At 48.8% G+C, this 27,331-nt stretch overlaps 1 protein-coding gene and 1 non-coding gene across 6 annotated transcripts; both read left to right on the plus strand.

Annotated features, from left to right (window-relative positions):
- The first annotated feature begins 762 nt into the window (after positions 1-762).
- On the plus strand, positions 763-9,002 carry LOC109434125 (melanoma-associated antigen D2). 5 transcript variants are annotated; one of them, XM_019710848.2, is made up of 13 exons: positions 763-918; positions 2,415-2,488; positions 2,862-3,362; positions 3,968-4,276; positions 4,397-4,460; positions 4,718-4,797; positions 5,322-5,416; positions 6,091-6,170; positions 6,260-6,302; positions 6,628-6,690; positions 7,781-7,895; positions 8,285-8,685; positions 8,873-9,002. In XM_019710848.2, exons 2-12 carry the CDS (start codon positions 2,444-2,446, stop codon positions 8,675-8,677), a joined length of 1,788 nt encoding a protein of 595 aa, XP_019566407.2. In that variant the 5' UTR covers positions 763-918; positions 2,415-2,443; the 3' UTR covers positions 8,678-8,685; positions 8,873-9,002. The 5 variants fall into 5 exon arrangements, with proteins under 5 accessions (XP_019566407.2, XP_019566410.2, XP_019566408.2 ...); XM_019710851.2 differs by having other exon boundaries at positions 804-993; XM_019710849.2 differs by lacking the exon at positions 763-918 and adding an exon at positions 1,441-1,544.
- LOC141569793 (small nucleolar RNA SNORA11) lies at positions 7,478-7,607 on the plus strand. The gene has a single exon (XR_012493588.1). It is a non-coding gene; the product is annotated as a small nucleolar RNA SNORA11 (small nucleolar RNA).
- Positions 9,003-27,331: the final 18,329 nt, after the last annotated feature.

Below are 27,331 nucleotides of genomic sequence, written 5' to 3' on the forward strand. Positions count from 1 at the left end.
ATAATAATTAAAACCTTTTGTACAGCAAAAGTTATCTTAATTAACATAAAAAAAGTTTGTCACATATGTGACACAAACATATGAGAACCGTTGTTAGTGGGAATGTTATTCCATGTACCTTCTGACAGTAAGCTGACAAATTTTGTATCAAAATGGAAGACTTTTTTGTAGCATTTGAGTCAGCAAAGAATACCATCAATAACAACAACAACCCAATAGAGATACTGCAAGGATGTTCCTTGTAACATTGTTTGTAATAGTAAAAAAAAAAAAGGAAATAATCTAAATGTCCATGTATCCTGGACTGGTGAAATAAATTATGGGAAATCTATACAGGAAAAGATTATGCAGATATCAAGAAAAATGTGCACTATGGAAAGCTGCTTAGAATATATGACTGGAAAAAAAAACAGGTTACAGAACAGTAAGTATAGTGTACCATTTGTGGGCAGAAAACTCAAATAATAGGTATATGAATATAAAAAAAATCTGGAGGAATGTATATCAAAATGTTAATAGTGGTTATATCTGGGGGATGAGATAAGGGTGGCCTTTCATTGGTATGTTACATATTTCTGCATTATTTGAATTTCCACAACTACAACACATTATCTTTGTAATAAGAATAAAGATATGAAAATAAATAAATTGAATGAATGAATAGCTTTGAGGGTCTAGTTTTGGTTGGAAGGGCTTCAGACCGAGCCTGGTACAGTGGCATAAACATGGGCTTTGGCGTCAGACAGCCCGGAGCGGGGCCTCATTGCCCCACCCCCGAGGAAGGAGAAGGGGGGGTGGCAGGGGGCTGCGGAAAGGGGCTGGGCTGGGCTGGGCTGGCTGCAGCTTTAGTGCTGGAAGCTTTGACTTCGAGAGGGACTGAGAGGGGAGAGACGCATCCCAGAGTCGCTCGCGGACAAGGTGAGGAACGCTGAGATTGGGGTTTCCTGGCAGTCAGACAGTGGTTCCAGCTCCCTCGAACCTGCAGCCAGGCAGGTGGGCAATTCTTACTGCACCACTGCATCTGGGGGTGGGGTGACCTGGCGTGGGATGTAGGCAATCAGGAGGACAGAGAGTAGTAGGCTGTACGGACTGGGAAGCAGAGACTAGTGGAAGAGAAGGGGGAGAAAAACGGGAAACCGGGGATGTTGGGTGGTGGATGGGGAATATAAGGGGGAAGGGGAATACTGAGGAGAAGTGAAAATCCAGAGAAGAAAATATGGGATGCAGAGAAGGGTTAAGGAATACTGGGGGAAGGGTGCATAGGTAACACGGAGGAGGATGCAAGGAGGGGGAACAGGGAATTCTTTGGGGTAAATAGGAAATGCGATGGGGAAATAGGAGCAGGAAGCAAGGCAGAGAGAATACGGAGGGGGGTATAAGGAATGAAGAAAAGGGAGCGGGGGGAAGGGCAGACTGGCTGAGACGGAGGCCCCCTAGGGAGGCGGAAAGGGGCGGGACCACTTCCGGCCTGGAGAGGGGAGGGCAGTCTCCGAGTTTCGGAGGGGCTCGGAGAGAGTGGTCGCACTCGGGAATTGTAGGACGAGGTGAGCAGCAGCTGGGCCCAGCTCTGGATTAGAGCCCGGTAGGGGTCGGCCCCACCCTCTGGGATCTAGAGAAAACCTGCCCTAAGGACCGGATCTTACCGGATCCATCCGGCTGGGAAGGGTGGGGATTGGACCCAGTTTGGCTGGACCCAAGATGGAATCACTAACTCAGTACTGATTTGAGGAGGGGGTGTATTAGGGATGGGGCAGAACCAAGATGCGCTTTGCCCCTGTTTGGAGGGGGGCGTGTTATGAAAAAGGGCGGGATCGGGTGGTACTGTGGACTTGGGGTGGGTGTGAGAAGGGGAGGGGCCGCGACCACCGGACACTAACAATTTGAAAGGGAGGCTTGCTGGGGAGGGGGCGGGACCTAATGCTACTGCGGACCTGAAGAGGGGCGTGTGCTGGCTAGAGGGTGCAGGACTAAGCCCGTGACTATTGCGCATGCGTACTATGGATCGCTAGAAAAGCGTGTAGTGAAGGGCCCGCTCTGAGACGGGCCAGCTGCCGAATGCGCATGTGCACGGTGGACATCAAAGAAAAGGCTTGTGCTGGGAAAGCGGGCGGGGTTGAGATGGGGCCTGCAGCGAACGCGCATGCGCACTGTCGATCTGTGGCCGGGTGGGGGGGTGCACTGGGAAAAGGGGCGGGGTCCTCAGAGCTGCCGCGCTGGCACATCTTCCTGGAGAAGGGGAGGGTGGGGCTGCAGAGAATTGAGACCTGGACGTTGTGGATTTCTACTGAATCTGAGAACGGAGTCTCTGGGGTGGGGATTACAGCCCTAGGAAAGGTGAGGATCAGCCTCCAGGCAGAACAGGAGATAGGACGTTTAGTGGGCTCTCCCCTTGACCCAGGACTTCTCTCCTTCAGACTCAGCTCTTGCCAGGCCAACTTGAGACATGTCTGACACAAGTGAGAGTGGTACAGGTCCAACCCACTTTCAGGTAAGGCCTCCTTCTGCCCTCTCCCTACCTGCTTTTCCTCTCCAGCCCCTGTTGTCCTAAGCCCTTTGGCAACACCCTCCTGTCCTTGTCCTTCTCCACCCACTTCCTTGCCTGGGTGCCTTCCACCCCAGTAGAGGGAGGGAGGAAGGAACTAAAGAGGGAGGGAGGAGGAGGGAGGGCGGGCAGGCCCACCCCTCTTCTGCCATCAGTTCCTGCTCAGAGGAAGGGAAAGCCTTGTTGGGCTGAGGTGGTCAGAGCACGCTGCAAGTAGGAGTTAGTATAGATCAGAGAAGTGAAGGCCTGGAATTTTGGAGCCATTTGCCTAGTTGGGGATGGGGAGAAGTTCCACAAGCTTCCCTGCTTTGTCTTTCAGACTGAAGCTTCAGAAAAAGACAGTGACTTGAAGATGCAAACCCTATTGACAGTGACCCAGAACTTGGAGGTCTCAGAGACACCAAAGGCTTCAAAGACACCAGAGGTCTCAGAGGCTGTGAAGGTCTCCAATGCTGCAGGGGTCTCAAAGGCCACAGAGGTCTCAAAGTCCCCAGAGGCTCAGGAGGCAGCTGCCACTCAGGTCTCATCTACTACTAAGCTGACAGATACCCAGGTTCTGGCAGCTGAAAAGAAGAGTCCAGCAGCTGACACCAAGATGCAGAATGCTGACCCTCAGGCTGTGACAATGCCTGCCACCAAGACCAAAAAGGTCAGCTGTGTGGCTGATACAAAGGTCAATACAAAGGCCCTGGAGACTGAGGCTGCTGCCTCTCAGGCTCCAGAAGATGAACCGGAGCCTGAGGGTGCAACTGCGCAGGCTCAGGAGGCTCAGGAGAATCAGGATACTCGGCCCAAGGTCAAGGCCAAGAAAGCCCGAAAGGTAAGACTGTTGCAGTCACTGCCCTAGTCTTTCCATTCTTCTTTCAGTTGGTTTATTTGTTCTGCAAACATTTAGAAAGTTCCCCAAGGCTATGGGGGACACTAAAAGGAGTGTGATGCAATTCCTGTCTTCAGAGAGTTCTCGGATTGGTGGGGAGATGAGACAGGAATACACATAGCTGCAATCTGAATGTAACACAATTTATTTTTACATAGTAGCTACCTTGTGTTGGGCTTTGAGCTAAGCACATTCACACAGGTTTATCTCTTAAATCCTGAAAGTAATCCAGTTTTATAGAGAAGGAAGCTGAGTCCCAGAGAGGTAGAATGACTTATCCATGGTGGTTCAAACAGAGCAAGTAGTGGACATAGGAAGAGGAGATGCCTCAGACCCCACCTTTGGCCTGGTTGCTCCTGGCCTGGTTCACAGATGAAACTCCTGATTGGGTGCCAGTGAAAGACAAACCCAAGATTCAGCATGGCCAATGTCTAGTGAGTCAGGTTACTACAGGAGTGGGATTAGAGGGGGCTTTTGGAAGATACAGGATGAGGAAAAAGGACCATCTACTTTGTCTGACAATGTTGTAATCCTCTCTTTCGATGTAGGTGAAGCATCTGAATGGGGAAGAGGATGGCAGCAGTGATCAGAGTCAGGCTTCTGGAACAACAGGTGGCCGAAGGGTCTCAAAGGCCTTAATGGCCTCAATGGCCCGCAGGGCTTCAAGGGGCCCCATAGCCTTTTGGGCCCGCAGGGCATCAAGGACTCGGTTGGCTGCTTGGGCCCGTAGAGCTTTGCTCTCCCTGAGGTCACCTAAGGCCCGTAGGGGCAAGGCTCGCCGCAGAGCTGCCAAGCTCCAGTCATCCCAAGAGCCCGAAGCATCACCACCTCGAGATGTGGCTCTTTTGCAAGGGAGGGTAAGAACCCTGTCCTCTACACTATGCCTTATCCACTGCCTTGTTTGCCCTCTTCTCCACCATCCTTTCAAATCTTCTGCAAACATATTTTGATCTTTCCATCTTTTCCTCCGGTTTCAGGCAAATGATTTGGTGAAGTACTTGTTGGTTAAAGACCAGACGAAGATTCCCATCAAGCGCTCAGGTAGTCTCCTGTTAACCCTCCCTCCCCCCAGCTCTGCCCTCCAGCACCCTCTTCCCCGCATGCTGGGGGCATTCGTTGCTCTCGTGCTCCTACCTCTGTTTTCCCAAAGTTCTAATTTGGCAGTGCTAGCATCTCTTCATTAGGTTAGAACCTGTTTATGTCACCCACAACAGGGTTGGCAAAGGGCCTATAGTTTGGGTATGGGGGTCACCTGGCTTCATTTCAGCCCAGGTGCTCGCAATACTCTCCCCTTGCAGACATGCTGAAGGACATCATCAAAGAATACACTGATGTGTACCCTGAAATCATTGAACGAGCAGGCTACTCCTTGGAGAAGGTGAAGGGGCAGCCCTGGGGGATGGACAAAATGGGGAAGCCTTGAATCACACAAAGGTGCACATGGCCCTTCTCGGGGAGGGGGATCACAGAGACTCGCTAACCCAGACCCATCACTGTGCTGATGGGCAGACAGTGGCCTAGGGAGGTATATACACTAGCCTGGGGTCACACAGCAAGTCAGTGGTAACAGCACAGCTAGGACTCAAGCCACCCAACTTAGTCCCAGCTTCTGTTTGCTGCTGGATATGTCCTATAATGTATTTCAGATGCTCACCTGTCCCTTCCATTCCCCATTCTGTCTCCGTAGATTCCGACTAATCAGAAGGATGATGTTGATAATAATAGCACATTTGTTGCCTGTTTGCTGTGTGTTGGTCACTTAGCTAAGTGCTTTATTTGCATTATCTCACTGATTTCACACACACGCACACACACAAACACACACACTAGGTACACAGGAAGCTGTGGGATACTCAGTGGGCTGAATTTTGTGATCTTGCAAGCTTTTTTTCCTATCCACAGGTATTTGGGATCCAACTGAAGGAAATTGATAAGAATGACCACTTGTACATTCTTCTCAGCACCTTGGAACCCACTGATGCAGGCATACTGGGAACGTAAGCTGGTAAAGGGCTGGGGTGGGAGGGAGGCTTCTGCTTTTGTTCCCACATCTCCTTAGAGAGTCAGGAAAGGTGGCCTAAAAAGACCCTGTTTCAGCTCCCGCATGTTGTTGGAGCTCTGCACACAATAGTGGTGCCTGATTATGATTGAAGGGTGTGGAAGCCTGGGGCAGGGCATTCCTACTGTCAGGTCGTCTGTTTCTCTGGAAGCTTCACAGGAAAGCAGACCTGTCATTGCTTGTCTCTTCCTACTGGCCTTGGTAGAGTGGTTCTCACAGGAGGGCTTCCTGGTGTGGCTGGATCATGATACTTGAAGGGCAGGAGCATCCATGGGGCTGTACCTAAGATTCTCTTAGGGTTGAGGGGCCCGGGAGAGAAAGAAGGGACTCACATTGACTGAGTGCTTGGGTCCTACCAGGTTGACAGGATTTCTTCCATCCTCTCAGTAACCTGGGGAGGGGAGGATGTGGTTTTCCCATTTTATTGAATATGAAAGGAGGCTCAAGAGTCTATAAGTGCCTTGCCCAGGGTCACATAGAGGTTGAAGCATAGACTGGGCAGAACTCTCCCATATCTGAGGAATCTGGGAGAGGCTAGCCTGGTGAGCTGGATGGTGTGATTTTTGCAGATGGCTGCTGGACATGAACCTCTCTGTCCTATTATTCCCCTAGGACCAAGGACTCTCCAAAGTTGGGTCTCCTCATGGTGCTTCTCAGCATCATCTTCATGAATGGAAATCGGTCCAGTGAGGGTGAGTGGCTGTGCGTGCAGCTGAATGGGTGGCCACAGTCGGAATTCCATGTGTTCATTTTCTGCCCTGTCTCTTGCCTCCCCTTGCAGCTGTCATCTGGGAGGTGCTGCGCAAGTTGGGTTTGCGCCCTGGGTATGATTGGTCTATCTCAGCACTTGCTGTCCATGTTGTCCTTTGGCAAGAGAGGATGGTCCCAGGATTGTATCAGCCTGGTGGTCTGGTGGAGTGGGCGGGGATGCTGGACTGGGTAGAGGGCCTAGGGCTCTGACCTGGGTGGATGGGGAAATGGTCCTCAACTCTCTCTGCTCCCTGTTTCACTGTCTCTTGGGCTTCTATGGAGCTTCCCTTTTGTACCTCTTTTCCATGTTGGAAATGCCTCTGTACACATCTGGGAAGTGTCACAACCCTGATTGCCTGTACGTATGTATGTATGTATTTCTTTTTTCTCTGCTATCAGGATCCATCACTCACTTTTTGGGGATGTGAAGAAGCTCATTACTGATGAGTTTGTGAAGCAGAAGTAAGTATCTGTGTGGTGTTAGTATGATCCATGCATTTTGCGTTTTAGAACTGAGTGATAAAGTTATACGCATGCATGTGTGCTTATGTGTGTATATGCAGGTGGTAGCTTATTTTTGAGATGGTGACAGGGAACAAGAGCACACATTTCCTGACCTATTACATGTACTCTTAGATATACCTTCAGTACAATTCTACAGGGGAGGGATTATCATCACCAGCATTGTACATGTGAGGAAAACTGAGGCTCATAGCCATTTGCTTATGGTTATACAGGAAACAAATAGAAGATTTGTTTTTAGATTCAGGCCCAGTGCCTTGCTGCTTTTTACTATGCCAACCAGGGCTTCGTAGAAATTAATTTCAAATAAAAAATGCCATCGAATGGTAGCTTTAGGCAGTCAGGTACCATGCTAGGGACTTGACATGTACATCTCATTTCATTTTCATAAGTACCCTGAAGTATAGGTGCTGTCATTCCATCTCCATTTTCAGTCGCTAGACCTGGGGCTCAGAGAGTGGAAGTCTGAGCATGGCCCCGGCTACTAAGGGGCGCATTTGGGCCTGAAGCCCAGCCCTCCTGACTTTCTGGCCAGGGCGCACCCTGTTCTCGGTCCTCGGAGAACATGTGCGCACTCAAGCAGGTGCACTAGCACCTGTGAGCACACACACGGTCAGGAGTGTACACGGAGCACGCTGCTGCTCTTGGGCTGTTTCTTCCCTTCACAGTCGTTTTCTATGGTGGACTGTCCCAGGGCTCAGCCTGACCACGGACGAGACCCTGTGGTGGGGTGTGCTCAGAGCAGGGGGCCTGAAGAAATGGCTCCTCTGTTTACAACACACCCGACAGGAATCCGGGGTCATTGTGACAAGGGGCACAAAACTTGTGGCCTTCCTATGAACAAACACCCTACATGTGTCCCCCCTGCACATCTACATGACTGCTGGCAGGACCAATGGGACAGGGCTCAATATTAGAAGACAAGCTGCAGTATTTGTTGGGGAAGGTTGCCACCAAGAGCCTATGCAGTCCATGCATGAGTGGGCCATGGGTGGTCTTAGACGTAAAGTCTTTTAACTCTCTTTTCAAGGTACCTGGACTATGCCAGAGTCCCTAATAGCAATCCCCCGGAGTATGAGTTCTTCTGGGGTCTGCGCTCCTACTATGAGACCAGCAAGATGAAAGTCCTCAAGTTTGCCTGCAAGGTAATTGGAGATCTGTCCAAGCTTGGCATATCAAGAGCATGGGGTGACCCTGGCTGGGGCAGGCTGTGTGCAGAGCTGCCTGCAACTCATATATGAACATTCTGAAGTCTCTATTAATGTGCCAAACACTTCAGCTGAATCATTTAATCCTTACAACCAACATGTTGCCCTACTGAAAATAAGAAAACCCGGGCTCAAAGGTTGTTAGGTGACATGTCTAAGGTAATGGAGCTAGTAAATGTCAGCTCAGGGATGGAATATTGGTGCATAATTACTAGAAGTATTTATTGTATTCCTGTTGTATACAGCATGTAGCATGTCACCTAGAATATATGAGGTGCTCAATTCTCAGATTCTGATCCTTCTGATGGTTGTTACTTCTGCTTCAGGTACAAAAGAAGGATCCCAAGGAATGGGCAGCTCAGTACCGAGAGGCGATGGAAGCAGATATGAAGGCTGCAGCTGAGGCTGCAGCTGAAGCCAAGGCGAGGGCTGAGATTAGAGCTCGAATGGGCATTGGGCTTGGCTCTGAGAATGCTGCTGGGCCCTGTAACTGGGACGAAGCTGATATTGGACCCTGGGCCAAAGCCCGGATCCAGGCAGGAGCTGAAGCCAAAGCCAAAGCCCAAGAGAGTGGCGGTGCCAGTACTGGTGCCAGTGCTGGCTTCGGTGCCAGTGCCAGCCTGACCGCTTCTCTCACATTTGGGCTCTTCGCTGGCCTCAGTGGAGCTGGTGCCAGCAACAGTGGCAACTCTGGTGCCTGTGGTTTCTCCTACAAGTGAGATTTCAGGTATCTACTTAGATTTGGTGGGGCAGGTGGGACTCCTTGGGATGGGATGAGAAGCTGGGTAATTATAGGAAGGCCAAGATTGGAGGACCATACAGAGAGCGTGGGAAAACACAGCTTTTGACAATTTATTCCTTCCTGTTTGGTGGATGTCAATTGACTTTTTAATTTCCATTACTTGTGTTTTCAGATACTGCTAATCTCAGCAGTCTTTCTCTTCAAGCCAGGGTGCATCCTCAGAAACCTACTCAACACATCACTCTAGGCAGCCACTATCAATCAATTGAAGTTGACACCCTACATTAAATCTATTTGCCATTTCTGAGTTTATTACTTTGTGTGTGTGTGTGTGTGTGTGTGTGTGTGTGTGTGTGCTGTCACATTTTGGTATTACAATTAAAAATGAATTGGGAAAGTTTCCATCTTTATCTCTGCTTAGTTTGAGGTGACATTTGTTGGAAGGAGATTAACATGCCTCTCTGGGATAGGTTGGGCCTCATCTTTAGCCTACAGGTCAGGCAGGATTGTAGTGAGGTGGGGAGTCATTGGGTTTGTACGCACAGAAGACACTTTGAAGAAGAGACCTGAGGTGGGCAAGTCTGGAGCAGAAAGCAGAGGTAGAAGAGACTGGACATCAAATATAGACTCTTGAGAAACTTGGATGACACGTGAAGGAGACACAGGTAGGTAGCTGAAAGGAGATAGAGGAACAAGTGAGGATTTTCTTGGGAAAGGGGAGAGAGACTTGAGCAGGCAGGAGCCAATAGAGAGGGACATGTTGAAGATGAACTCAACATAGCTTAGTCCTTGAGGAGGTGGGAGGGGAAGGCCCGGAAGAAAGAACTGCCCAGAAAGGACTTGGAGAGGGGACTGGAAGGATGTCGGGCAGTGAGAAGGCTGCTAGAGAATGGAACCCATGATTGTTGGGAGACCCCCTCCCCCATGGCAAGGTGCTCACTGGTCTTGTAGGAATTGAGATAAGTATTAGTTTATTCCAAGGTTTTGCTTCTGGAATAAAGACAAGACCGAGGGCAATGAGTGTGAGAGAGGTATAACTTCATTACTGTGTCCACAGTACTTGATACATAGCAGGTATACAGAGTAGTGGAATACATCGAACATGGGACCCAGGCAGGCTTGGGGAGGAAGATGAGATTGTATGACAGACTGCGATACAGTACAGGGGTCTCAGTGAAGGGCGTGAATAGGGTAAAATGTTAAGTGAACATACCAAGTGCCTGATACATGTCTGGCAGTGTTCTAGGTGTCTGGCAAGGGGTAATGAGAATGAAAAGGATGAACTGGGGGACTAGTCAGTGGAATGATTGTATTTAAGAAGACAGCAGAGTGGGCTCTCAGTGATGGTAACCTGTAAAGAGTGGACAGAGAAGGTGATGGTTCCTGGAGATGGGTCAGTGGCCTGGGAAGCCAGGATGTTGGTTGGGTTAGCCACATGGACTGCAAAATCACCTGGGTTGGTGGCAGGAGTTGGGGTAGAGGAGTGCTATGAGCAAGGCTATGAGTCATTCATATGTGGTTGAAGGTGTCCCCCCAGCTACATGGTCTACTGAGGCACAGGGCCCTCAGGCAATCAGATCCACCTTTGCCCTGTTTGGGGACTATTTCTCTTGACTTTTCAGACAGCCCTTACCAACTAATTCCTGCATTACCAGACCCCTAATCATAGAGACTGTTCTGTGGACAATGAGACCCTAGTAATGGCTGCCTCTTCCCTCCTGTAGACTACAAGAGATAATGGAACAATGTTTATTGCTAAGGGAACAGGCTTTAAAACAACAAAACCCGGCTCCACCCAGAGCAAAGCAGCTCCTTGGTTGTAGCCATGAATTGAGACCTGCTTTTGCTGTTGAGGTGTTCTTCACTGGATGCAGAGGCTCTTGCATTGATTCTATAGGCCATGATTTCAGGCTGGGTGGTACCTGGGAGAGGTAGACAAGGTAAGAGGCAGCTTAGGCCTAGGAAGGACTCTAGTGGGTGGATACCATGTCCAGGGCCCTTTCAGATTCCGAAGTGATGCCCATCTGAAAATGGAACAGATGGAGGATGATGCGGAGTGTGGCAAGGAACTTAGGGACTGTGATTCCAATAAAAATTGCATTCAAAGTGAATGGTAGAGATAAGGGTGAGTCATAGTCACAGACTACTGTGTGTGCAGGGCTCCTCACCTTTTCTCCCTTCTTATAAGGCCTAGAATTTGACAGGACAAGGGATTTGCTTTTCCTTACTTCCCAAGTGTAAGGACTGAGGGAGGGTGTGTGAGGTAGGGAGTAAGAGATCAAGTCTGGTTCCAGGCAAGTTGGGAGTGGCCAGAGCCAGGGAGAGGAAGTGGCAGGGGAAATGGGAACTGATTCCAGTTCATGATTTGCTGCCTTTATCACCTTGTAGGACCATTACTGAAATGAATGAACCCCACAATTTTCAGTATTTCCTTCAATGTATCATTAATTAAATTCCAAGTAATTCTAGAAGGTATTATGTATCTTCCTCTTGGCTAGGAGTGGGAAGAGCCCCTAGAGCAGTTTCTCCACATATTTTTCCTTAGCACCCACTAAGCCTTTTCAGAGATTTTTTTTTCCTAATTGCTGACTCCCCATGAAATTTCAATACCACAGATATACTGTACAGTATATCTATTTAATAACTACATTTGTGCTTTACACATAAAAACATTTTAAAATTCAATAAGGGTTAATAATGAATAAATAAAATGTTTAAGTTAAAAATTAGAAAATTAAAAACGCTGCTGGCAGTTAACTTTATAACTATTTGCTGAGCAACATTTAATTTATTTACATTGTAATGTATCAAATTACATGATTTTTATATAACTGACAATTTATATAACTGGATAATAATAGCAGTGTAATCAATTTTAAAAAATCGAAAACTTATTTTTCCAGAAAAAGTGAGATAATTGAAAATTTAAATTACTTTCATAAAAATTATTTTAGTGAACTGAACTTTTAAGTGTTGCGTGATATGAGAAAATAACTTTTAACTAGCTGCTAGATATTTATTTGTGTACTGTCAACATTTTTTCTTCTCAGTACTTGACATAACTAATGATGGAATGAATAACTTCTGTAGAATTAAATAGAAGCCATTTTTATTTACTTCAAAAGCCCAAATAACACGCAAAGGCACTGAGGATCAAACATAAACGCAGTCAATGGCAACCAACAGGCACATGCAGACCACTTCTGAATGACCGTGACAATGAGTGATGGATTGAAAGTCCTTCAATCACAGCCACCTATTCACCATGGTTTTGTAGCTCTGATCTTGCTTACGTTTTCTGTATATTCCATGACCTCAGCATCATTATTGTTCATGTGATACCCAAGAAAACCCAGAAGACAAATTAGGTACAAAGAAATAAGATTTTGTCAGGTAGAAGTTAGATTTAGAGGTCCACAAACTATCATAATAGCTGATATTTTTTTGCCTCTCTGAGGACAAATCTTCACCTCCTTGGTGGTGATTACTCATCACCTTATCTGCCCCTCACCTCCATGTTGAGAATGTAAGCATTATAGTAACGTTTCACTTGGACTGAATAAAGCAAGGTAGAATGAATGCGAGAGAGAGAGAGAGAGAGGGAGAGAGGGAGAGAGGGAGAGGGGAGAGTAATGGAAGGGAAAAAGAAAGAAAAATATCTACTAAAGACCAACCATTTGTAAGAACAAAATGGATAACAAACTTTTGCCCAAACTTACACTTTCAAAAATGCCTTGGTCCAACATAATTCTATGAATCCATATATAATCATCATCACCCCTCTCCAAAAGATCACCACAAATCATCACCTGGTATCTCCAGCTCCAAAACCAGGAATTTTTTGGTGATATCTTTTCCTCTTCCAGTTACCTCGCCGTCCCTTCCAGATATGCTACAAGCTATAAACTAAATTGTACATTGAACCACCACTCACACACTATATTCTCCAGTGGGGTGAAGGTGAAGAAAGAGAATGGAAATAGAGAGAGAGAGAGAGAGAGCGAGAGAGAGAGAGAGAGAGAGAGAGGAAATAAGGAGAATGGTTACAGTTCTTTTAATTGAAACTAGTCCAGAGGCCATAGCTGATGTTTCTGACTCCCCTTTCTCTCTTCTGAATTCATGTGTGCCCCTTGCCTTAACAAGCACCTTAGCTGCTCATGGTTATTTGCTTGGAAGTGTGAGGCGAGGCCCTTGGTGGTCCTGAGTATGTATGGCTACTGTATTCTTTGGCTAATCTGGACATGATGTGGATGAAAGCACCAAGGGGATTTTCTGGGACCCATATATAGGAGGTACATGTAGAATAAGACATGTTCCAGTGGGTCCAGCAATCCTGAATGTGCCTTGGAGGAGCAAATTGTGCATTATGCTCCTAAGGGACTTTAGAAGTTGTTTCTACAGCAATGGTGTGGAATCTGAGCTCTTGGAGGTCCCTCCTTTACTGGATTACTATAATCTGCCTTGAACTTTTGCCACTGGACATGGCAGTGCTAGAGTCACGCAGTGAATCTCCTGAGTTCCAGACATGATCTTCCCTACCCCATTGTGTAGCAGACTCCCTATTTCCACTTAAAAATTAGGATCACTCATCCTAGCCACATAGTAAACACCCCCTTTTTGCCTATTGGTTCAATGTCATGAGAAGTTTGAAATGGACAGACGAAAGTCATAACTTCCTGTGAATCAAATTTTTGCAAGAGTTTTACTAAGAGAAGTGATGAGAGATGTCACCCCCATTTCCACCCTTTGTTTCCTAGACTTACGTATTCTGTTTATGGGAGAAAGAACATCACATATTGGTTGTTGAGTCGAAGAATACACTGAATTCTTTAGGAGGGCCCTCAGACCTCACAAAGCTTCTTCCTATCGCCATAACGAAATCTTCTATAGGTCATACCCACCCAGGGAGGGGATACTGAGGGGCTCTTAGGAAGGCCTGGTTTTGGTTCCGGCTCTGGCTGTGTGACCTGGGGCTGCTCTCTGCTGTAACGGCAGATGGTTATGGGTGAAGTTGTATGTGATATGAAAAGGGAAGCCCATGGTCATTAGACCATTGTCTTACCTCTTTGACTGCAAAATGTATTCCTTGACCAGAAAAAATATTGTAGGGGATATTTCAATAATGTATGAACTGTATTGTAGGGGATATTTAAATGGTGTATAAAAGGTATAAAGTAATCAGAAAATCCAAGGATGATGGTACTGGTAAAAGCACTGCAGGCAGGGAAGGCAAATCCATTGCAGAATATGTGATTATTTTGGTAAGGACAAATTGACATCCACTCCGTGACAGAAAGGGTCCAGTGCAATCCCTCTGTCATCCAAGAACTTGCTGGTCTCTCCAGGGAATGGAGACATATTGGGGTTTCTGCTGTTGAGAAACTGGGCACTCAACAGTGTTGGTAGCCAAGTCAACCTAAGTGAAGGTAAACCCATGTTGAACCCTTGCATAACACCCATCCCTTCTACAGCAATTTTGTTCACTGGCTCTTCAAACAAGCACTGGGATATCTGGAGAAAGGTTGACATATTTCCACAGGGTGGGCCATCATGCTCCTTTTGGTAAGCATTCACATAGGACACAAATATTCTGACACTCAGCCCATTCTGAGAGATCCGTTCATTTACTCCTCATATGTATGTAGGCAAAGCAATTAGATGGTGCCTTGCTCGTAGTTAGTGCTCTTTAAGCATTTTGTTGCATTATTGTTATTGCTATCAGTTCTCTAATCTTGAGCCTTCCCAGGCTCTGACGATCTGACCAGACTGTTGACTGGTATTGATCAGTGCCCCTGGCCAGCTCACTTTCTGGATAAAAGATCAACCAGATGCACGGTTCCGAGTTTTGCCTCCCAGGAAGATTTTCCTTCCTGACGTCCCATCAGAGTCACACCTGAGTGGGGCTGTAACACCACAGCTGTGAACTTCCAGCTAGTTCCTGCATACCTCACAGCATCACCTGCAAAGCATGCTCCTGAGGTTCTTTTCTTCTTTAGTGAGCTGGTTATTGGGAACTCGGCACAAGGACCTAAGTGTGCGCTGAGGGAGAACAAGCAATGCGGCAGGACTAGGTGCTAGGGGAGTGTGAGTCTCCTGTAACTCACTTGTGCTTTCAGGACCTGCTCCAGACTGATCTTTTTTTATACCACCGCACTTTGGTGATGGGGTGTTGTTATTGTCTGCGCAACTTTATGGTTTGGTGGATCAGTGGCACCAAGGCCCAGGATGGGCAGATCAGGTTGCACAGTCACTTGTGGGGGGGGGGGGCACATGGTTAGGCATTCAAACTCTACTAGGGCCAGTAATTTAACTTTATTAATCATCAGGTGCCAAGAGCTCTTTCTCAAAAGGAGAGTAGTTATTTGACAAAGGGCATGGCTTTTGCTGCAAAACTCTAGAGGCTGTGCTTTGATTCTCCAGTTGGCTCCGTACAGCACTCCAATCTGTCACAGACACTCACTCAACTCATTAAGACATTTACTGGTTCAGTCAACAAACATGTATTAGTGAGTACAGTTTTCATGGTCCTGTTCTTAGCACTGGCGTGTCTTGTTCTCAAGACACGGCCAGTCCACTGGGGGCAACAATGACAGCACTAAGAGGAACCACAAAGGGCTGTGGGAGCCCACATGAGCAAGTGATTCGCTCTTCTTCTGCATATGGGCATGTTAATAGTCACAGATGGTGTGTGAGGAACATCTGCACAGATGCACAGATACAGGCACACATTTATATGTATAGATATGGGCATTGTGTACACACAATCTAATTAAGGATTGTGAGTCAGCAGTCAGCGTGCTCTGGTGGAAGGAGCCCTTCCTAGAAGGTAGGTGACAGGAAGTAAACTGCTCTGTGTGCCCTGGGACGCGTCCCGGCCCCACTCGGGCCTTGTAGCTCCTGCCTGTAAGATGTGAACAGCATTAGCTCACCCAGCCTGGTCACTGAGTGGCAGGTTACACAGTGGATGGGCAGCACCTGGAGCACTCCTGGCACACAGTAGGTGAGAGCTACTGTGACTGATGTGGTGACAGTCAATGGAAAGCGCTTTGTAAACCCTTCACAGTGCACTGTGCCCATGAGCTTGAAGGTTGGGGCCAGGTGGACGCGAGTCCATGCTCACGTTTGTGTGGAGGGAGGCACACCGTGTGGAGATGGCCACCTGTCCTAACTGGGTGCTGAGCTGTGTGGGCAGGGCCGTGGCCATCCCCAACCAAGACAGCCCTGGCTGCAGGTGGTGCCATGGTGCAGGGATGATGCCTCTGGTGGCCTCTGACTGCTCTGAGGAGTGGGGGAGGTGGGAGTCAGAGGTCAGAGTCCACCTCAGCGGGAGGCTGCCTGTCTGAAGGCAACAGAAAACAGGCATGAGGAAGGGCTTTCCGGTGAAGTATCTTGCCTGGGACACACCGCCTCTACAAGGAGGGGAAGCTGAGGGGCTGGTAGGAAGGCCTGGTTTTCAGTCCTGGCTCTGGCTGTGTGACCTGGGGCCGCTCTGTGCTCCTGTCTGGGCCTCAGCTTCCTCATCCATAAACTGGTGGTGGTGATGCCCACCCCACAGAGCTGCTGTGAAGGTTAAATGAGGACAAGCGGAAGCAGATGGCACCATGCCTGCGTACAGGTGTCCAAAAAATGAGCACGCTCCCTCCCTCCTGCGTCACACTTCCCACTTGTCCCATCCTCAAGCGATTCCCCAGCAAGAACCTGTGCTAACAAGCCCAGGCACAGGGCCGAACCCTGGGTAAAATGTGTCTGTTTATAGAGCCAACACCCATACTGTGCAGGTCACTATGCTCGGCTGGAGAGAAGGGACTCATGCCATAGAGTCAGAGATGGGCCACAACTGGGAGAAACGGAGGCCAGGGCACGTGACCTGCCCGGGGAGGAGAGGACAGGGAGGGCTTCCTGGATCAGATCACTGAGCAGCAGCTGGACCCTGGATGAGGGTGGGGAAGGAGGGCAGGAAAGAAGCAGTAACCAGTGGGGGACAAGTGCTGACACTGTGATGACCTGCACGATGGTGGTGGCGGAATGTAGCATCAGCCCTGAGTAAAGGAGGAGTCAATGGATTCAAGGGTGGGTCACTTCAGGGCACCTGTCTGTGCAAGTGATGGTCACCAGCTGACAGAGGATGGCAGCCTAGGTGGGGACACTGCACAAGCGAAGGTACAGAGTTGTGAGAAAGATGAGGGGACCAGGAAGGCAGGAGTGTAGGGTGCTCATTATAATGAGGCTGAAGAAGCAGCCAGATCCGAGCAGGCGTGGAACACCAGGACCAAGCTCTCAGACTTGCAGATGCTGTGGGCACATGGGAGCCATTCAAGGACGGGTCAAGACTGAGTAGCTGACAGGGTGAAAGTATGGGAGTGACCAGAACCTGCTTCTACCTTGTCACTGAGCCCCTTCCCCCCATTCTCAAGGCCCAGGTAGTAGTCGACCCACCCATCCGTGGCCCAGATGGCTCAGCTTGGCCAATGCTTCTGGGTATATGGGGCCCTCCCTACCTGCTTGCCCCGAGCTGAGAGGCCGGAGTCACCTCCGATGTGGCCTCTGAGGTTGAGTTCACTCTCACCGTGCCGGCATAGGTAGATAGAGCGGGGCGTGACATGGATGTTCATGAGATAGTAGACTGTGCAGCTCTGGATGTGGTCCTGCACTCGGTTCACCGTGTAACGCGTGCCCACGTCGAAGATCTTGATGTAGGACAGGTGGCTGGGCCAGCCCAAGCAAGAGCAAGGGCAGCTCAGAGACTGAAGGTGCGGTCTCTCTGTGTTATCCCACATTTCTTCCTCTAAACCCACTCTCCATCTGTGCCCCAAGAGATTGATTTGTGTTGATTGCATCCTCTAGGCTCCCTTGTTCTGCCAACCAGAGACATTGGCACGGGATGGAGGGTGGTCAGCACAAGAGTTTGTGTATTTAATCCCATGCCTCCCTATCTACTGTGTGGTGCTTTCACTGTGTCTAAGTTCCCCTGACCATGGCCATAGGCTCCTGTGGGCAGCCCCTCTTCCATGGTTATAAGTCTTGCCACTTTCTTGTAACTGCTCCCTCTCCCGACCCTTCCATCCTTGGGGTGGAAATAGCTTTCAGTTCATGCAGTCCTTACGTATCTAACCATCCGTTGTGGATCCCCTTAACCCTGTTCACACCTCTGAAAATTATGTCTTACTAATTTATCTTCACATCACCCACTGAGTATGCCATTTATTTTTTAGAGCATTCTGATTGACACAGAGAGTCAATGTGAGTGATAAAGGAAATGAATGAGTAAAGAAAAGAGTGGGTTAGGGGACAGCCAGTTAGCTCAGTTGGTTGAAGTGTGGTGCTCCTAACAATAAGGTTGCCAGTTCGATACCCACATAGGCCACTGTGAGCTGTGCCCTCCACAACTAGATTGAAACAGATACTTGACTTGGAGCTGATGGGTCCTGGAAAAACACACTTAAAATAAAGAAAAGTTTAAAAAAGGAAAGAAAGAAAAAAGAGTGGGTGAATGTAATGTGAGTAAATGCAAGGATGAATAAGTGTGAATAAAGTGTGAATGAGGGAATGATGGAATGGGTTGATCTGTGAAACTTTCCCTATTTATTCTGCTAAGTGTAGTGGAAGCCACACTGGCCAAATCTTGCTTCCCTCTGGAATCACCACTCAGAAAGGAAGGACAGTGTGAGGCTAATATAAAGTGCAGGCTGTCCTTGATGATACCGTCTGAAGCCTGTAGGTCAGAGAGATGTCCTGGCTGCCAGCCTTGCTTCAAATTTCATTGAGAGGTGTTTGAAGGCCAGACTGGCAGCATCAGAATCACTACGTTAGAAACACAGATTCCTGGACGCCACTTTCTGGAGTCCACTTCAGTAGGTTACGGAGGGGCCCAAGAATCTGTTTGTAACCAGTTTGCAGGTGAACTTGGTATCCGGCCAGATCAGAGAACCACCAAGCAGGCCTACCAACCTCCTCTGGGATGAGTGCACAGGCAGAGAGAAATCGCCCATGTCGTGTGGCCACCCTCACCAAGCTGTTTAGCTGGGAGGTCCTGGCTCATTTGACCACGCAAACCCAGAGACACAGTATGGTGCATGCAAAGGAGAGAGACAGACACACAGACCTGGGTTCTAGTCCCAGCTTTGGCTTTCACCTAAGGTGGGACGGACGGCACATCACTGAAATGCTCTGCTTCACTTTTTCCATCTGTACAATGAGGAGATGCCATCTGTGGCCCAGGACCATGACGAGAATTTGAGAAAATTCTTCCCTGCAAATCACTGTTGCAGAGTAATGAAGATTTGATGATAACAGTAACTGCTGCATTATTGAGCACTTATTAGATCCAAGCGTGGTGTTAAATGCTTTATATAAAGGGTCTCATTTAATCCCCGCCGTCACTGTCTATGAAATTGGAGCCATTGTCATTCCCGTGCTACAGATGGGGAGACTGAGGCTTAGGGAGTGTGAATAACTTTCCAGGTCCCCACAGGCGGCATCTGAGTCCTCCTGCATTCTTAACCCTAAGCTAAAAATGGCAGCTCCCTCCCACTGCTCCTTAAAGGTTAAAACACAGGGTAGAGCCAATCCTGTGGGGATAAAACAGAACAAAGGCCTCTGAAAGGAAGGAAGCCAAGGGAATGTATGTAAGCAGGCGCCTCAGAGAGTATAGGGGCTCAGTTTGCCCCTAAGCTTCCTGACAGCTGTAGCAAGAAGGCGGGGGAATGGGGGCTGTGGGAGGGGGCACAGAATTCCCAAGTTTCCATTTTCTGGGGGAAAAGGGAGGCACAGAGACATGTCTAAATGGACATTTGTCTTGGACTGAAATTCCAGAGCAGTTGATCTTGTGGCCAGCTCAGCAAACATCCGGGACCAGAAATCCATCTGTGACTTCATGAGGCGCTAAAAGGGTTATTCACACACGTGATTCTGAGAGTCAGAAGGCAGAGGGAGAAGAAAATACATGAAATTCTATCCGAGAGGAGACCCTTGGTACACTGCAATTCCCTACAGCAGTTAAGGGGCCTAGGAGGAAAGCGAAGCCCTGTCTGTGTGTCTGCCTCTCTCCACAACACTGAGTACATGGCTTCTCTGGGAGAAGACCCGGGCCCCTGGACTACCTGGGGGCATGACACGCTTTCTGACTCTGGGCCCCGGGATGGATGGCAAGTGAGCCAGGGCAAAGTTGTGTGTGAGGATCAGACTGCCAGAGCCCGGGAGCTGAGAGGAGGCCTGGGTCTTTCAGGCTGGGCTTGCTGGAAGAGGCAAAGCAGGGGGAGCTCCTTGCAGGATTTGGGGAGGAAGGAGTGTGGCATTTGGGCAGGAGGAAAGTGTTTTAGGCAGAAGGAGCAGCAGGAGGTGCAGGGGTTACTTGCCACCCTCCCCAGGTATTGCTGCTTTTGATGCCCCTTTGCCTGGCTTTCAGCCTAGTGAGCCCTACATGCCATCCCAACCCAGCCTCCCACCTATGCAGGTGAGGCTGACTTGCCTCCATCTACCAGAATTGAGAGGGGAGAGACCTGTGTCCGAATCACCTTCTGCCCCACACTGCAAGACCAGTCTGCCTTCTCCAGCTCAGGCATCATGGCCGACTTCGTGGTCCAGTACGATGTAGTCATGGAGGACATCATTGGCGATGTGCAGGTGAGGGGGCCAGGGGAATGGGAAGAGCATGGGCTCTGGAGTCACACAGGCCTGGGCAACAGTCTGGCCTCCACAAGTTGCTCATTTGGTTCTCCCCAGGGATCAGGGAAGACTAGTGAACACGAACAAGAAGATGTGCAGTGACACATGACTTCACACCTTGGGGGGCACATGTGCTCCCCCCAAAGGGTGGGAGACCTGGAACCGTATACATTGAGTCGAATTCCAAATGAATCTGTCCCTAATTGAATCCAGTCATAGTCCACTCTTATCCAGTCCTTTTGGAAAGTGAATTATTGGCCAGTAATTGGTGTCTCACACTCATGGGCTGTCACGTTTTCTCTGCAGCTCTGATACTCTGATGTTCTCTTGGACCTTCTTGCGCTCTCTAACTTTTAAAATTCTCTTTGCCTCACTAGAGCCATCTGCCTAAACGGGGACCACTTAAATTCTGAGCTCCCACACTCATGAAGAACAAGCAGAGTTCTCCTGCCTTACCAGAGGGGTAGAGCACTGATCCTAGCCCTGTGGCTTTACGCCAACGATTGCACAGCAGCCTGAGATGTATGGTCCCAGCCTGCCTTCCCCACCACACCTCTCACTGCCTCCAGCACACAACCACCCTCCAGCTGTCCCCCACACACCACACCACACCCCTGTTCCCCCAAAGCACCTGAACCTGCCATTCGTCTATGTCTGAGCATTTGCTCATACGATCTCTTGTGCTGGGAATATCTTCTCCCTCTGTTCCCCACTGGTCAGTGTCCTCCTTGTCCTTAAAGACCTTGCTCAAATGCCGCCTCCCTGATGACCACACCCCACTCGCAAGTCCTCTCTCTGCTCTGGGCTAATATAGTGCTTTGGTTACACTTGTCTTTGTGCACTCATTCATTCATTCATTCATTCATCCATCCATCCATCCATCCATCCATCCATCCATCCATCCATCCATCCATCCATATGTGGGCACATCTCCATTGAGCAGAGCTACTCTAGCCCAGTCCTGTACTCATTGACTCTGAGAACTCAGAAATGAGGTGGACACAGCCCCTAATCTCCCTCCGGAATGTCCCGGTCTTGAAGGAGCCAGATACATAGAACCATGACAATCATAAAATGTGCTAAGCATGTGTATAAATCTATAATAGGCGATGTGCAGATATGTATCGCTGAAGAGGTTTTTAAGAAAACCTTCCTAAAAGAATTGGCTTCTAATTAACATGGGAAGAATGAATAGCGTCCATCTTTCCCTGGGCCGATAGGGTGATGGGAATGGCATGCAGAGAGAGGTGGAACAGCATGTGCAGAGGCACAGGGATATGGCACAGCCTGCTGTGTGAGGAGAATAAAAGTAATTCGCCTTCTCAGATTAGGAGCTGAGGGCACCCTGCCAGTAGGTGGCAGCAGGCTCTTAATCTGATATTGGGGGAGGGAGAGAATTAAGGTATTTATCTGCTTGTTTATTCTTTACTGTTTCCACCATTGTCTGGAGTAGAAACACAGGTAGAATAGGTGGAGTAAGGCAATACATAATGTGACCCATACTCCCATCTGTCGTGTGTCCTGACTCCTGTGCCCCCCCAACAAGAACCCTCAGTTTACCTCCCTTTCCTACTCGAGTATGCCCATCTTCCCAAGCCCAGCACATTCACCCCTTTATTCAGTCAGTCCGGACTCCCTAATATGTGTCACACCCACTGCTGGCTGATGTTGGGAACCTGAGGTGAATCACACCTGTTCACTGTCTCTGGGTGAAACAGAGAGAGGCAATACTGTCATAAGACGAGAAGGGCCCTTTCAATGATAACCCAAGGTATGATGGAAGCCATCATGAGGGGAGAAAGTGCTCAGGGAAGGCTCCCTGGAGGAAGTGAAGAATGAGCTGGGTCTTAAAGAATGTGAGAAGAGAGCCAAGTTTGGAGGAGAGCTGTGAGAGAGCAAAGGTATTCTCGCAAACTGAGGGCCGCATGGTACAAAGAAGGGAGGCTGGAAATATCCAAGGGTGTATAGAGAATGACAAGTGGGTTGGAGTTCCTGGAGCATTGGTTTTAGGCACAAGAAATGGTAGGAGGTGAGCCTGAAGGCCGCGAGTGATGCGGGGGCATGATAAGGAACATGCAATTTGTCTTCAGGCGACCAGGGAGCCACGAGAGGCATGACATTATGAGCTGTGTGTTTAGAAAGACTTGATCGAGCAGGTGTCATAAAGATGTATGGATGGGAGGGGCCATAAGAGAAGCAGGGAAACCTGAGAAAGAAGTCCTGAATTTGGACTTTGTAGTTTTGGCATTGAAGGGAAGCGTGGACCTGAGAGATCCAGCAGGTGAAACCAGCAGGAGTTGGTGGCTGGTTGAATGTGCGAGCGAGGGAGGGGCACAGGAGGACTCAGGGGTGACACTCGGGTTTGTATCTGGAGTGACCATGTAGATGATGGCACCTCTAAATGACAAAGGCACACAAGGGCAGGATGGGGGCTGGGGAATAATGAGTTTATTGTTTGGCAGGATGCATCGGAGGCATCTTCAGACATCTAAGGGCACATGTCTGACGGTGAGTGGGTATCGGTTGTGGAGGGGGAAGAGCGCAGAGCACTGGACTGGAGAAAGAGACGTGGGGTCATCAGTGGACATTCAGCCATTGAATCCAAGAGAGCTAGCCAGATGCCCCAGGGAGAATGTGTGGAGCACAAGAGCAGATCCACGATGGCAGTTGCTAAGGCAGAGATTCCCATTCAAGGAGCTGTTGCTCTCTTCGTCCCTCAGGGTGTCCGGCCACACCAACTGCCAACAGCCTGTTCAGAGCTGTAAATTCCCACCACTTCCCTCCATTGTGCTACCTAAACAGAATCATTTTCTTGCATGCCATGACTGAAAATTATTGGGACACGCTTCTTAAGGGACCAGGGGAGAACATGCAGCCCAAGAATGAGACTGAATGAGATGGGCCAGAGAGCTAGTGGTCAAACAAGGAGAGTTCGCCATCTCAGAATCTCGGGGGAAAAGATTCTCGAAGAAAGCAGAAATAACCATCAATTGTGAAACTCACTGGGGAGGTGCAGTCCGATGAGAACTGAAATACACCCACTGAGTTTGGACATTGTTGCCATTAGTGAGAGAAGGGTCAGTGTGTGGTGGAGGTGGGAGCCAGTCTGTGCTGGGTGGAGGAGTGACATGGAGAAGACCAGACCCTCGCAGGTGCCGATTTCATGACCGTGGCGTGTTGCAGGGAGGAGAGAAGCTGGTTTGAAGTTTAGGTGGGATTGGGATCAATGGGGGTTGTCTTAGTGGATGGAAAAAGACGCAAAACTTTATATTCTCAGGAAGATCCTGTAGGGTGTATGGGGTGGGTAGGAAAGCAGGGTCCTGACGGGTGGAGGAGGTGCTAGCGGCTAGTAGTACGTTAGGTGCAAGGCAGGATTGTTTTGTCCTTCAGTAGAGAGAAGAGGTGCATGGGGATGTGGACCCTGTGTCAGGGTGGAGTGGGTAGGTAGTCCAAGGGACATGGCCTGGTGTCATTAATTTTGTTCATGAGGAAGGAAGGGAGACATGTCTTGAGAGTAGAAGGGCATGACAACCACCCATAGGAGAGTGAGTGGTTGGTGAGCTGGCTCATGCATGCCTCTGGCTTATAGGATGTGTGAGGTGTGGGGCCACCGGTGAGCCTGGGACGGTGGAGAGGTGGGCATGTGATTTCCCCAGAAGCTCTCAACTACCCATGTCTGCGAGCAATAGAGGTGACAGCTGGCCTCTGCTTTTAGGTTGGGCAGCTGCAGGCTGGTTGACCCAGGCCTTTGGGAACTGCTGTAGAGTGCCAGGAGAAAGTGGAGACATGCACTTGTGAATTAATTCAAAGGCTGAGGTGGAGGGGAAGAGCAAGATGTCTTCCCATGTCCTCCGAGATCCCCTGACGGAGGAGGAGATAGAGTGTCCAGCCTTGTGATCAGAGAGTGCCTGAATGGCAGAGAGGAGAATAAACTGGTTATCCTAGGGCAGGGCTTGCTTCAGGATACTGAGCAGCACAGACCCTCAGCAAGCTCATACTTCCCTAGGCTGAGCTGACACTGGTCCTGGGGGCCCTTCCTGCTCTCCCGCCCGTTCCTTCAGCTGTCCCAGCCCACAGGCTCTGCGGAGGGAGAGATGGAGTGGGGGAAGGGGTCAGCAGCCAATCACATCCCCTACAGCCTTAGGCATCTGCACCTGGTCTAACCAATCCCCTCTGAACAAACAACTCGCTCAGCCTCTGCTCTCTCCTCCCCTCCCTGCTCTGCCCAGCAACAGCAGAAAGGAGGTTTAAGGAGGAGAGGGAGGCCCTGCAAACTCCCAGCCCCTGGCAGCAACGGAGCTGGGCCCCAGGCTCACTCTATAGAGGGAGGTTAAAACAATACTTACAGTTCCTGGAGCCCAGGCAAAATGTCCCTAGGGGCTCTCAAGACTGTGCAAGCCCAGCTCTCATGGACAGGAACTCATATATTACAGAGATCCTGCTTCTTGGAGCCTTGGGCCACAAGCCAGTCTAGATCACTCCACAGCTCTGGGGCACGTCCTGGATTGACAATCTGAACGGCAGAGACACAGTTCTGGGGGAGGAGATGGACATTGAACAAACAAGCACACAAATGCCTATTTAACTAGAAACAGTGATAAGGCCTAGGAAGGAAAAGAGCTGTTTGTTATGTAGGAGAATAAGAGGGGCCCGATTTAGACTGGCTTTTACAGTTTGTGTTGGTTTCACTTTTTTTTGTCCAGATTTACGACGGCTATTTTATTCATTACTTTGCCCCCAGAGGCCTCCCACCTGTTGAGAAAAACGTGGTGTTCGTGATTGACGTGAGCGGCTCCATGTTTGGTACCAAGATGAAGCAGGTAACAAGGACCTTGGGGACCTTTCATAGCTCTTCTTTTATAAGGCTCAGCAAACAGAGAGTTCTGGAACATTGGTTCCCTGGGGCCAGAGACCGTACCATCGCGTCACCCTTGAATCGTATAGGCCGGGGCCTACCTTAGGGTCCAGGTACCTTATCTATCAGGAGCCGTGTAGACCTGGCACCTCAGAATTTGAGGAACATTGAAACATTGGACTATGGGGCCTCAAAGCTTTGAGACCTTCAACCACAAAACTCCTGGGCTCACAAGTTCCCAGAATGGTAGAGCTTTTGAGATAGAGTACTCTGGTATCATTAAATATGAGTAAAAAAAACAAAAAGAAAAAGCTCACATAGTGTTAAGATGGCAAAGTAGGTAAACACTGTGCTTATTTCCTCTTACCATCATATTGAAATTATAACTAAACTAAACAACAACAGTCTTTAAAAAATCACCTGAAGTCTAGCTGAACTGAATCCCTACAACTAAGGACAAACAGAAGAAGCCACCATGACACTGGTGGGAGGGGCAGAGACATGGAACAGGCTGATCCTACACTGGGGTGTGAACAATAAAATTCTTGATGATTAACTTAGCTGCTGAGATCCCCACCCCCGAAAGAGTGAGGGGTCCCAGTGCCATGTTAGGATCCCCAACCCAGTGTCTCAGTGGTGGCGAGAAAAGTCCCCATAAATTCTGGCTGTGAAAATCAGCAGAGATTGTGGCTGAGTGACCCAAGGGCAGTTGCAGTCCTTAGTGCTTCTCTTAAAGGGCCCACGGATGGACTTACTCAGTGATGGACTTACTCAGTGATGGACTCACTCGTTCTGAGCGTCAATGCTGGAGCAGCAGTTTAAAAGGTGCCAGGGACATATGGAGAAGAACTGAATTGTCTGGATTCAGGGCAAGGCCTGGAGGCACAGCTTTCTCCTGTCACTAGTGCCCGGCTGGCAGAATCCATTGTTTCTTTTGGGGCCCTACCTGCTCCCGGGGTGCAGACACAGGCAAGCACCATATGTGAGTCTCCATTAACCTACAAAACCATTCATTCACCTTGATTCCCTGAGAGCCCCCCCCCAACTTTTGGGCCCACCCAAGCCTCTTTGAGTGGCTTTTCCATATAAACAGCTTGTCTTGCCTCATGCCGAGGACTTTCCTAAAATATCTCAAAGTTTCACAAAACCCAAATCAGTGGCATCTGGCTTTGGCATGTCCTGTACCTCTCGCTGAGCACACTTAAGTCTGGCACTAGCAACAGCTGGCTTCAATTCATGGCTTGTCCTCTTGAGGCACCTCCAAGCCCATTGCAGTCAGCAGCCATCTGCAGATTGCTTTATGGCTCATGCTGGGTCACCCTAGACAGGGTACAGGCTGTGGTTGAACTTGGCCTTTGGTGGGGCCCCTCCTATGAGGCCCCAGGGCTAATGCACCCACTAGCCAGGCTTGCAAAAATCTTCTCCCATTCAGTTGTTTGCCTCTTTATTTTGGTGATGGTTTATTTTGCTGTGCAGAAGCTTTGAAGTTTGATATAGTCCCATTCATTTATTTTAGCTTTTGCTTCCCTTGCCTTTGGAGTCAAATTCATAAATGCTCTTTGAACGCAAGGTCCATAAGTTTAGTACCTATGTTTTCTTCTATGCAGTTTATTGTGTCAGGTCTTATGTTTTAGTGTTTGATCCATTTTGAATTAATTTTGGTCTTATGTTTAGTGTTTGATCCATTTTGAATTAATTTTGGCAGATAGTAGTCCAGTTTCATTCTTTTGCACATGGCTTTCCAATTCTGCCAGCACCATTTATTGAAGAGGCTTAGACTTAAATCTTGTAACCCTTCTATCAAACCACCCTTGAAACAGAATATTCGAGCCATAGGCCAAATAATTTTTCACCTTAGAGCTTGAATCCTTAATGCTCTGGAAGCAGTATTTCAAACCATGGTTCTCTGGGGCTCTAGAATTGTAAGGTTCAAGTGTCCTGGGCAGTATCGCCTTTGTACCTTAAAGCTTTGAACTACAGTGCTTTGCGAGGTCAGGTGTAGGATGCAGGATCTAATGAATTTTAACATCATGGGTGCCTGGATGCTTAAGACCTCAGGAAGTCTTTGGACATTAAAGCTCTGTAAAGTTAGCATTCCTTGACCTCATAAAG

The sequence above is a fragment of the Rhinolophus sinicus genome, chromosome X (assembly GCF_036562045.2).
Source record: "Rhinolophus sinicus isolate RSC01 chromosome X, ASM3656204v1, whole genome shotgun sequence".
Classification (NCBI taxonomy): Eukaryota; Metazoa; Chordata; class Mammalia; order Chiroptera; family Rhinolophidae; genus Rhinolophus; species Rhinolophus sinicus.